The 12,234-nt window shown below is 38.1% G+C and overlaps 1 protein-coding gene across 1 annotated transcript in view; it reads left to right on the top strand.

The window, feature by feature from the left end:
- The window catches only part of ADAM23 (ADAM metallopeptidase domain 23), a 215,444-nt gene extending 203,622 nt beyond the window's left edge, over positions 1 to 11,822 (top strand). Inside the window, exons 25-26 of the mRNA XM_049772905.1 lie at positions 4,366 to 4,456; positions 11,559 to 11,822. Coding sequence (XP_049628862.1) covers positions 4,366 to 4,456; positions 11,559 to 11,607 — 140 coding nt within the window. The 3' untranslated portion in view covers positions 11,608 to 11,822. The remainder of the gene's footprint in view (positions 1 to 4,365; positions 4,457 to 11,558) is intronic.
- Positions 11,823 to 12,234: the final 412 nt, after the last annotated feature.

Genomic DNA, 12,234 nt, shown 5'->3' with positions numbered 1-12,234 from the left:
TTAGAAAATAACTTGTTTTGAGTGAATTGGAGTCTTCAGCTTAATTTTTAATAAGATTTAGAAAACAACCTTGATTTTTCTTGTAAAAGGGACTCATTCCAGTGAGTTGTCTTTGGGAACTGGAGTACAAGAATGGAAAGGTATTGGAGTAAGTAAGATAGTACAGAGGGTCAGGCCTTGCACACATTCAATCTGGAATCTGATCCCTGGAACCAGGTATGGTCCCCTGAGCCCCACCAGAAATCATCCTTGAGCACAAAGCCTGGAGTAAGCCCTGAGCACTGTTGGGTATGGCCCCCAAACAAACAGACAGACAGTACAACAACAGTGAATGAAAAGGTATTTAATCCAAATATGTAATTCCTGAAGGGAAAAGTTAGATATTATCTGGTGGATTTGTATTAAACTTAGCCAATGTATGGATGAGTATTTTGAATGTCACTTGTCATTGAACTCCCACCAAGGCCACTCCATACTTGGGGTCACTCCATACTTGGTCTACATTCTCAGTATAGTTGTTTGTTCTCATAGGATATTGCTTTCCTGATTGCTAGTCTGTAAGACGTGAAGACTATCATGATTTTCTCCTTTTACCAACATGGGAAAGGTCCCTTACATGCTGTTTTTTCACTAGGAACATGTCCCAGAAGCACCGAGCATTCACCTTCATCACTGACAGCCATATAGTTCCCTTGGTGACATTTCCTGGTTGTCTCTTGTAGCTGCTACAGACAGATATTCTTAAATGTTGGGACTGGGATTCTTGGGCATGAAAATGAATGAAGGAGGTGCAGATGCATGGGTCCCCCTTTGTGCTAAAGGTTCTCTTAACCTTCTCTGCCCAAGATGAAAAGGCCTTTGAGCAAACTCAGATCTTCTCATAGAACAGAGTTCAAAAAAGAGTACAGTGAGCCCAGGAAATGAAACTATAGGGAAACATATTTTCTTTCTCCACACTTGTTATCAAGTGAAGTCTTTAACAAGAAGGAAAGTTAGCAAAAACAAGATTTTGGTCCTGTAAAATTTCTTTTGGGATCCTTATTAGAATATGTAAAGAGTAATAGTCTATTTGAGGGAATTTCTATATATACATTTATATGAAATTTTCCTCTTGATAAAATTTTTTTAAAAAATCATCTTAATTCTATTTTTTTATTTGACCAAAATCACCATGTGCCATCATGTACTAACTGAAAGGATGGGGTTTTTTTGTAAAGCATTATGATTGAAAAATTATTCATAGTTAAGTCTTAGACATACACTATTTCAGCACCAAGCCCATCACCAGTGTTGACTGACCTTCCTCCATCAATGTGCCCAGAGTCTATTTTATGCCACCACTCCTTGTCTCAGCCTGCCATCATCACAGGACCATTTTTAATTTTGTTGTTCAAGTCTCATGGGTCTCATGGTTTCATCATTGTTGACCCTGTGATTTGAATAGCCTTGTCCATTCTTATCACCACCCATACACCTGAGTTCCCTTGGCCCCTATCCCCATCAATTTATATCTGTCTTTCTGCCCCCCCCCACTCAATTTCTTTTCTTCTTCTCACTATACCCTGGGGCCAAGAGTTCTTGGCAGTCCACTTTAAGCTATTGCATTCTTTCATGCACTTGTCCTAAATACCACATAAAGGTGATATCATCCTGTATTTATCCTTCTTCTCCTTCTGGCTTATTTCATTTAAGATAATATCTTCTAGTTCCATTGAAGAGCTGTATTTTAATGTTTTCCTGGATCCCCAAATAAGTAAAAAACAAGGTCTTCATTGTAAAAATAGTCCTTGCTACCAGACCTGATTCCATTCTTTCCAGTATTGTTGATTTATGGTCATTTCTGTTTTAACAGGTAAGTCTGCATAATTATATACATTTTTATAAAATATTTATTACTTATAGTTTAAGTGCTATATATATTGATTTTTACATTTTTCCTCACAGTTTTAAATTTTGTCATAACAGCTCAAAACATACATGTAATTAAAAAATAAAGTACAATATCCACAAAGTACAACACAAATTGTTTTGGTACCTCTTAGTCATTTTGTAGGTTGTGAGGCAGTATCACAATCACTTAGTAATTCAAAATTTTATAAACATAGGTTTTATTTTGGTTTTATTTCAATTATATCACTTACAGTTATAATTTATTAATAATAATTTTGCTTGGATTATATTTTGATTCCAAATCATGGTTTTATGAGCTGGTAAAATATGAATAATCCTTAACTCAGAAGATGGATAGTCATACACATATTTCTCAATTTTATTTTTAAATTAGGACTCTGAAAATGTGGGGAAGAATTCCATAAAAAAGGCATAGTGTGTCCTTCAAGCAGGAATTAGCAAACTCTCCAACCATAGCCAGGTGATAAATCATTTTGGCTTTTCAGTCCATGGGCTGTTGTTGGCTACAACCTGATATCTCTGCTGTGTAATGTCAAGTCGGTGTACACAGTGACTGTATCTGTGTTTTAATAAACTTTCTCTACACACAGGCAGCAGTGCCAGATTTGGCCTGGGGCTTGCCTGGATGGTGACCCTCCATGTGGAGCATAAGCTTGAGAATCAAACAAATGTATGTTCGGGTCTTGCTGTGGTCACTCTTAATTCCTGGAAACTTCAGATTTTTTATCTACCTGTCAGAGAGAGGCATAGTTCCTACTTCATCTAGGTTTTGTAAGGATTAAATGAAGTCCTATTTGTTAAAGACTCAGAACTGCACCTGATATAGTAAGTGCTTAATATACTCCAGCTAAAAAGCTTCTGTGCCCTGGGGCTCATTCTGAGTTGTATTCTGTTTAAACAATGCCCAAATTTGTGGTCTATAGGATTTCAGTGTTTAGATTAAGAGCATGTTACAAGTCCAGGAGTGTAAAGAGACTAAATCCTTAAGACTCCTATTGTAGCTGGCCGAGGTTTTTCCAAGCAGGCCCACAAGCACAGCTGCTGCCTGAGTGACAGTTAGCTTACCCCAGCATTGGTGTTGCTCAGAGTGACACTTATGTACACAGATGAGGGCACCAGTGTGAGCAGAAAAGAGAATATTTACACAGAAATAAATGTTTCTGCCCATCCAAGGAGCCCTTGAAATCAAACATGTGACTTCTGGAACAGGTATGGAGAGTAAAAGACCTAAGAATATATTACTGTTGAGTGACAGCGAACCTATATCCTAGCACCCAGAAGGAAATGGTGTTTAAAATACTATTTGTAGGGCTGGAAAAATAATACAGGAACTCAGCCAACTCCAGTTCAATTCCCAGCCCTGCATATGGCCAGTCCCCAACCAACACTTGGACTGTTTACTGAGAACAGAATCAAAGAACAGAGCCTGGAGTATAGCAGGGGGTGGCCACCCAAAACATACTAAAAAGAGCAAAGAAATATTTCTGCAAGATTCCATTGATGCTTATGCTTAAAAACTGTGAACTACAGTGTTTTTCACAGGTGTGGAGAGAATGTATATCCATGCCTCCATTTTTCTCAGTCATAACTGGAGAAGTTAAAATAATTCCAATTGAATTCAAGGAATTTTTTTCCTCAAAGTTCCCCAAATGAGTTCTTTCTTATATTGTCTTTGGAACTCCATGGTCCAATGGAGAAACTATGCAGTTAAGCAATCTATCTTTCAGAGAAAATCTTAAAAGGGAGATTAGACTTTGGGAACCTCCTTCTGACTTCTCAAATTTGATTTTATCTCAAAAGTTGGGAATAAGAAATTTAGCAGACACCCAGGTGTATGTTAGTGGGAATTTTTGTAGATGTTCTCATTTAGTAAAATGTTTTTCATGACCTCATTTGCCAGTCAGATGGGACTAATTCTAATGTAGTTATGCTCTTTAGGTCTTCTTTGGCTTTTCACTCATGATACTGAGAAGGGAAGAAGACGAAAGAAATGCAGTGATAGTAACTAGGTCATGTGTTCTTATAATTGTGGGAAAGATATAATCGATAAATTCAGTTGTCAACAGTGCAAAATATTTAGATTTAAAGGCATTCATAGCCAATCCATGGCTATACATTGCATTTAAAGTGCATTTAAACAGGGGGCCATGGAGCTAGCACAATGGGTAAGGCCTTGCACCTGCTGACTCGTGTTTAATCCCTGGCATCCCAAACAATCTCCCCGAGCCTGCCAGGAGTGATTCCTGAGTTGAGAGCCAGAAGTAACCCCTGAGCACCGCTGGATGTGCCCTCCTAAAAGGGCAAAAAGTGAAATAAAAAATAAGGCAGTTAAAATGTTTAGCCATATTTTATGCAGGAGAAGAATGAACTTCCTACAACCTCTTAACTACTCTTCCCTTGTGGTGCTGAAGTGATGGGCTCATATAACTTTTTTCCCATGATCCTTTGCCACAGGTCCTAGTGCCACCAATCTCATAATAGGCTCCATCGCTGGTGCCATCCTGGTAGCAGCCATTGTCCTTGGGGGTACAGGATGGGGATTTAAGTAAGCAACAGCGCATGTTTTCTTCTTGGTAGCTCGGCACTTCTCTTTTCTACTTACATAACCCAGTTTTGAGTTCCTGCTACAAGAGTTCAAGTGTCAAAGGAAAACTGGTCCAAAAAGATTGACTCACAAATAGGCTAGGAAAGAAGAGATGACAACTCGGCCATCTTCAGGCTAGTGAGAAAAGAGGAAACATGGAAAGAATAATGTCTGCGTTCTTGTTTAAGGAGAACCAAGTGAAAGATCTTAAAAGAGAAAACATTTAAGGTTTTAGGAGTCATTCAGGCTTCTGAGACATAGATAGTGCAGGAAAGAATGAAGTTGGAAATAAGGAAATATAAATTCCTCATTTTTGTCTAATACTGCTTTTTGTCCTGTTGGCATTTTGAAATTTGACCACCCAAATAACCATTTCATTATTTTTTACTCAGTACATAGATAGCTTTGTGATTTGAAAAGTTCTATTTTGTAACAAAAATATTGAAAATGTTTTCATTTAATTTCATTTAAATAAACTAGCCAGCTAAATGAATGTAGCTGAAGTTTGAAACTTATGTATTTGATTCTTCCAATTAACTGCTAATGGTGCCACCGGAGGCTTGGTGGGCTTTCACTATGACCTTTTAGTTTGGATTGTACATTGATCCAAGTTTGCATAAATAAACACACCAGATAACTCACAAATAAATCTTAATTATGAAAAAGTTATTTTCTTTTTATCTATTTTGGATATTTTCATACTTCAGATTAATTGAAGAATTTTTTAATGTATTTTAATTTTGTGGTTACTAGATTCCTATATTAAGATTTCTAGGTAGTATCTAATATGCTAGATATTATCTGTGATGAATTAAGTTCCAATAAGATCTATAGACTTAGAGATTTATAAATTTAAGTAGGAAATAACATCATTACTCAAATTTAAAAGCCACTTTGCCAATATCAGAGTAGAAGAAAGTTTTGACCAGAATTATTCAAAAAGAAAGTTAATTATGAGCTTCCTATTATAATTGGAATACTGAATTTTATATATTTAGATAAGCTAAAGTTTTCATTTTAAAAACAAATAGAATACATATGAACCAGAATATGCCTAAAATAAACTTAATTTTTTTCTCCAAATTCTTTTATTATACTAAGATTGTGAGTCATTATAGAGTATCTTCAATTAGGAAAGGTATTATCAAAAAGGCTATTATTTTTCCTCTGGAGAATTGTAACCTTTAAGTAGGTGGAATAAGAATTTTAGTGTTAGTACATTCTCCAAAATACATGCACACAATGGACAACTGCCATTAAATTTCTCAGGACATTTAACAAGGTATGTTTAGAAAGTGAGTTGTCACTCAACTACAAATATACTTTTTTGTTGGCTTAGTACCAGCAGAATACTTTCTTTATAGCTTATAACTGTACAAAAGAAGAGTCCTACTATCATGGTTTTGTGATCTAATTTAGTAATAAACAATGGAATCTTTTCCATTCATTCAAAAAGAAATTTGGCTGATGCCTAGGCAGAGACCACCTTAACATTGGAAAATCTAAATTTGGAAAGTCTGGGAAGAAGCTTATAGTTTCTGTTCATTTTCATCCGATCACCTGCACTGTCAGAGTCACCCCTTTCTGTAGCAGGACCTCAAAACCGTGGCCTGGCTTAGCTCACAGCTTGGATTGCATGTTTTTGGGTACAATGGAAACGCCTTTATCACTGTGTATGTAAGTGGCTTTAGGCCCTGAACAGGTTTGTTATTTCTGTCTTGAAGACATGTTGAACCATCAAAGAATAGGGAACAGTAGGAGGGAAGATGGACATTTAATGAGCAATGGCAGAACCTTGCTGGACAGCCGAGTCAAAGGCCTTCCAGTGCCTTCTGACCCTAGAGGTTATTTCAAAGGAAACAGTTGTAGAAAGGAAAATACAGTGGCAGAAAGAGATTTTTTTCGTGCTCCCAAAGAAACAAAATAATGAAGCTGGAATCGAGCTAAGATATGTAACTTGACGAGTTTCTATCAGGAGACATACCCTCTCTTCCTGCTGAGTCCTGATTGCTATACCAGGGCCGGCATTTACTTAGATGGTCAAGTCCTGCTATTTAGACAAAATGTGAAGTAACAACTGCTCTTTGCAATAAAAGGTGTGTGCTGAATGATAAAGTTTTCCTACTAGTTGGGGATGTTCTGGAAAGGATTAAGCTAGAAATGATGAGGATGTCTAATTATTTCTTTTTTTCTTTTTTTTATATTTTATTTAAACACCTTGATTACATACATGATTGTGTTTGGGTTTCAGTCATGTAAAGAACACCACTCATCACCAGTGCAACATTCCCATCATCAATGTCCCAAATCTCCCTCCTCTCCACCTAACCCCCGCCTGTACTCTAGACAGGCTTTCTATTTCCCTCATACATTCTCACTATTAGGATAGTTCAAAATGTTGTTATTTCTCTAAATAAACTCATCACACTTTGTGGTGAGCTTCCTGAGGTGAGCTGTAACTTCCAGCTCTTTTCTCTTTTGTGTCTGAAAATTATTATCCCAAGAAAGTCTTTCATTTTTCTTAAAACCCATAGGTGAGTGAGACCATTCTGCGTCTCTCTCTCTCTCTCTCTCTCTCTCTCTCTCTCTCTCTCTCTCTCTCTCTCTCTCTGACTTATTTCACTCAGCATAATAGATTCCATGTACATCCATGTATAGGAAAATTTCATGACTTCATCTCTCCTGACAGTTGCATAATATTCCATTGTGTATATACACACAACAGTTTCTTTAGCCATATATACACCACAGTTTCTTTAGCCATTTCTTTTTTTGAACTGAAAATACTTCAGTTTTTTCTTTTAGTTGAATGTCAAGATACAAACTTTTCCTTGAGAATTAGAAACTGCTCATAGTATCATAATATTGTTACTGGAAATACCCCAAGAAAGTTTCAAAGTGGCCTGAAGAATCTGTAGGCACATAAATCTTTACGTTAAGGGGAGCTGTGGGCTCTTTCCAGGGGGAAGTGCTGCTTCAATTCTGGGTGCCATCTTTGAGTTCTTTGAGTATCACCGAGTAGTTTAAGTCTACAATGTCATGCCTTGTATGACCTGTCTTGGTCTGAGAAGTACATCTGTAATTGTTCTTCTGATATTATCTGCTTATCTTTATATATTTTCTTAAGACATATTTCCTCTGAAATCATTACTATGAAGCCTAAGTCTTGTGAGTGTGCATGTATGTGTGAGTGTGCATGTTTATGTGTGTAAAGTGATGATAAGGGTTTACCAAGGTTATTATATTCAAAAATGAAGAGAAATTTAGATGGCTTTTTTTTAGCAGAGTGGTAGTCTAAAAGTTTTGATTAAATGTAAACAGATTTCCGCAAATAAGGGTATAGAATTACTGAGAAAGTTGAAAACATGCTTTATTTGATTATTTTTTCTAGATCATTCTGAAATATTGGGTAGTATGTCAGTTACAACATAGCAACTTGAATTTCTCTGAACATTTTTGTGAAAAATAAGCATAGGCCATTGGTACACAGATTTGTCTAATTTTCTTCATATCTCATTTATTTATAATCACCTCATGTTCCTTTTTCTTCTTATCATCTACGCCTACAGGAAAAAGCAATGGTTTATGGTACAGAGGATTGCAAACTTGTCCTGGTTGACTCATGGAGACACAGATCCTCTAACCAAGTTTGAATAATAATGCTACTTGAGTGGGTTATTGGAGCTGTTACTTTCTTTAGACATTGGGGGAAGTCAAGTTCATCTTAATGACATCTTTATAAGGCTTAAGAACAGTAGCCAATGGGTGAGGAGAATTTCAAATCTCCATTTTCAAATAAACAGAATTTAAATTATTGCCTTAAGCATAGTTTTTATTAGATATTCCCTAATTATGAATATAGGAATATAGATATAAGCAATGGAATAATTTGCTTTTATATAGAGAAGATACGATATAGTACCTTGAGTAATCCTCCTGGCAAAATGAATTCAGCCTTGAAATTCTTGGTGGAGAGTATTAACTCTTTGTGAAAAGCTTAAAAGGTGAGAGTAGTCAATAGATATATTTAAAGAAGATCTAAAGGCCTTTAACTCTACATGACTATTGATATTAAAGAGTTTTGTTTTTAGCCTATAAATTCATGTGTAGTATAATATTTATTATAGGCAAAAATCAAGTTTTTTAGAAATGGTGAAACAATTTATGAGAACTGGATTAAGCTGTGCAACACTTTTGAGTGGTCCAGAATACCAATACAATTATCTTATGGTGATAAATAAGATAATGATAATGATAAAAGACAATTATATTATGGTGAGATAATTATCTGCCTCTTCAATCAAAGAGGCACTAGAAGAAATAGCTGTGGAAGAAAAGCAAAAAGTACCACTCAAGATAGTTTGTGCTTCTCCACTAAAATTGAACAGAAGGACATTTCACATAGTAAGGCCTGAAGACACAGCTTACAACAGACAATGTCTCACTGTTGCTTCATAATTTACTAAGGAGAAACCTGGAATTAGCCTGCTTTGGGGACACTCCTTTCTGTTCTCATCTCAGGGCTCTACCTTGCCCCTACTCAGTGTCAGTGGAGGAAATGAATGTCCTGGATGTTCTTCTTGGTATTCAGAGTTCATTGTCCTATACAAGTGTATGAAGCAAAGGGACAGAGGCCCCCGATCTGACCTGGAAGCCCACTCACTCTGTTGAAAAGTGTTTTTATGCAAAATAGAATCTAGGCTTTAACTTTAATTTTTTAAAGGAGCTTAACTTTTTGTACCCTGGAGGTCCTATCAGGCTGAAATAGTATTTTATATCTCTAGTAGAAAATAAACCATTAAAGGCTGGGTAAATAATTCAATTTTTTCTAGCGGGTTCAGGGCCCTGAGTTGAATCCTGGTCCCTCCTCAGCACTGTTGGGCATAGCTCAGAGTGACAGAACCCAAGGTTCACAGAGGCAGAACTGAGGTCACTTCTCAGTACCACAGGGCCCTTCAAACACCTTAATATAGCTCACACTCCATTCAGCACTCACCACAGCCCCAGAGAGAGCTGCCACACCAAGAGCAACTGTTGTTGGACTGTCTGGTTGGTCCAATGTCTCCATGTAGGGAATAGGCATCCCATATCCCCTATCCAGAGAGGATAGAAGATAGCTGTTTTGGTTGTAATAGTCCGCAATGAATAAGCCACACAGACAGATAGGAAGGTGTTAAGAGGCAAGAAACTTAAACTACAAGCTGTTCACCCACAGACCAAAAAAGCTACCTCCCTCAGCTTTCCTGCCTCCCCTTTATCAGCTCCAAACAGAACCCCTCCCCCCCAGTGGAGGGAGGAAAGCAGGCAATAAGAACAGATACAAATGAAAACTATTACAAAGACCTTTATTTACCTCACACTTCCCCCCTTTTAAGTCTTACAAATCAACCTTAGCAACCCTGGGACTCCGAGTCTCAAACTTTGCTGACTGCCTTCTGATCTTGGGTTTGAGTAATTCTCCAACCTGCTTTGAATTTGAGCAAAGTCATTTTGAGTGTAGCTGTTGTTATGTCAGTTGCCTTGACTCTGTCTTATCCTCTATCTATTTTCTTTGAGGAGTCAGAGTTGAACTTTCTAAGTTTCAGCCATGCAATAGTTGACTAGATTGGGCTTCCTCATCCTTTGGACTATTTCCTAAAGCCAAGCAGCTCACGTTTTCCCTCTCTTGACTATTGGTCTGACCCTTTACATCTGTACCTTCAAGGCCTCTGAGCAAGGCTGGTAATGCAGACCTTGTGCTCTCAAGCAAACTCACTCTGCTGTGGGTATTTGGTGGAACTTCTCTGAGTCTCATCTCCATTTCTGGGTTTCCATTAGCAATGTGTGCTCTCCAGAATCTGGACTTAGAAAAAGAATGAGATGGGGGAGAAAGGAGCACTCAGTGATGGAAATAGTGTGCTGCCATGGGTTACCTGTTAATATGTTGCCATATACCTATATCATGGATGGAGTTGTTTGAGTGAAAGCTTCAAAAATGGTCAAAGGAAAAACACATTTATGTGTTGTATTTTGAAGTGATCTAAGATTATGTTGGTAAAAAAAAATAGTAACTGCAGTCCGCTGCTTTACAAACTTGGGTCTTTGGTTTTAATTTTGAATGACCTGTGTGGGGAGGGAGAGAATGATATCATAAGCATTTTGGTCCTTAGGGATGTCAGGGTGTTTGCCTGACCCTGCGTGGGCAGGGGAAGGTGGGATCTTGGGGATCCTCATCTCCAAGTTTGCATGATGCTTGGGTGGCAGACGTGGAGCACCCGGCCAATGCGCACACTAAATGCATGAGCCCTTTTGCTTGATGCCACACATGAAGCCAGATCATGGGGAGGTTGCAACCAACTTTTGTTGTGGCTTTGTAGTGTCTTGCTGGTTCTTTCTTCTTTTCGAACACAGGAGCCACCTTTTAGGAGACTGGACATTGTCAACAAGGCCTTTTCACTTGCTTAATCTACTAAACTGAATCTGCTGCATTTGCTTAACTAACCTGAGCCTGTGTCCACTCTCCTTGGAGTGTAGTACCTTACTGTGCACTCTGTTTTCCAGCTTGCTCGGTATGAACAATGCTGGTTCCAGAGCAGGGTAAGAGCTCACAGCCCAAGGTAGCACAGTAACACAATAGAGCAAGGTTTGTAGCTGCCCTAAAAAAGGCTGATTGCTGATACTCTCAGATCAAGGGGACTATGTCAATCAAACACTCCTTAGTCTTCCTCATAGCTCCCTACATGGAAGAGCTCAAGCTGTTGAAATGAAGTGCGTCATTTACTTTTGAAATAAGAGAGAGACAAACTGGGCTATGAAGGCTTCCTAAGACTTAAGATGAGCATCTGGAAGCTTCTTTGATATGTACTCTGGTAGAGTTGTAAAGATATTCCAAAGTAAGAGCAGTTCTATTCAATTTCATATTATTTGGGAAAAAATAATTGGCCTTGATGTGAGTTGCTTACTTTGCTCTGGAACCAGTGTTAATGTCAACATCATCAGCCCTTTTATGACAAGATTTGATTAACATTGTGATTTTCCCTCTCTTTCCTTGCATCTTTGTGTGTTTTTTGACGCACTCTGGAAGAAATGTCAAGAAGAGGAGGTTTGATCCTACCCAGCAAGGGCCCATCTGAGCTGCACTGGATGAAAAGCCCTCTGCTCACAGGGACACTGGGTATGACCCACTTGCAGTGTTGTTTCCAGAACTGCGAATTCTATACACAAGAACCCAGAGTGGTCATGACTACCAAACTACAGATGTGGGGACAGGGATGAGGCAAAGAAAACTGTCCTTTGGGGAACTTATTTCAAAGAACCTCTTGCACCTGTCACTAAATGGGATGAAAAAGAACTATTTCAGTATCTTTTTTTCTAACTAAAGGAAGAAGGAACTACAGCAACAAAAAATTAAGTGCAATAAAAGAACCATTAAAAATAGCAAATGATTTCTTTTCATTACTCGACCTTCTGGCACTTAATATCTTCGAAATGATTTGGCATGATTTTTTTCCCTTTTTCTCTCAATGACACAACTCAGTGGCATGAAGATCTCAATTTTTGAAAGGGTCAAGTATGCATGGCATATATACAACAAGCAGCTAGCAAGCCCATCCACAGCCAAGCCTGCACCTGAATTCCTGTGGGGGAATGATGGAGAATCACACCATGTGGGCCTGGCCCCGCCCCCTAGTCTAGTTCAGGCCATGAGGAACTTCCCTGCCTCCTTGACTTACTTTCCCCTTGTGTTTTCTCTTGCTCTG

Source organism: Suncus etruscus, chromosome 5, assembly GCF_024139225.1.
Source record: "Suncus etruscus isolate mSunEtr1 chromosome 5, mSunEtr1.pri.cur, whole genome shotgun sequence".
NCBI classification, from domain to species: domain Eukaryota; kingdom Metazoa; phylum Chordata; class Mammalia; order Eulipotyphla; family Soricidae; genus Suncus; species Suncus etruscus.
This window is presented reverse-complemented; position numbering and strand designations above follow the sequence as displayed.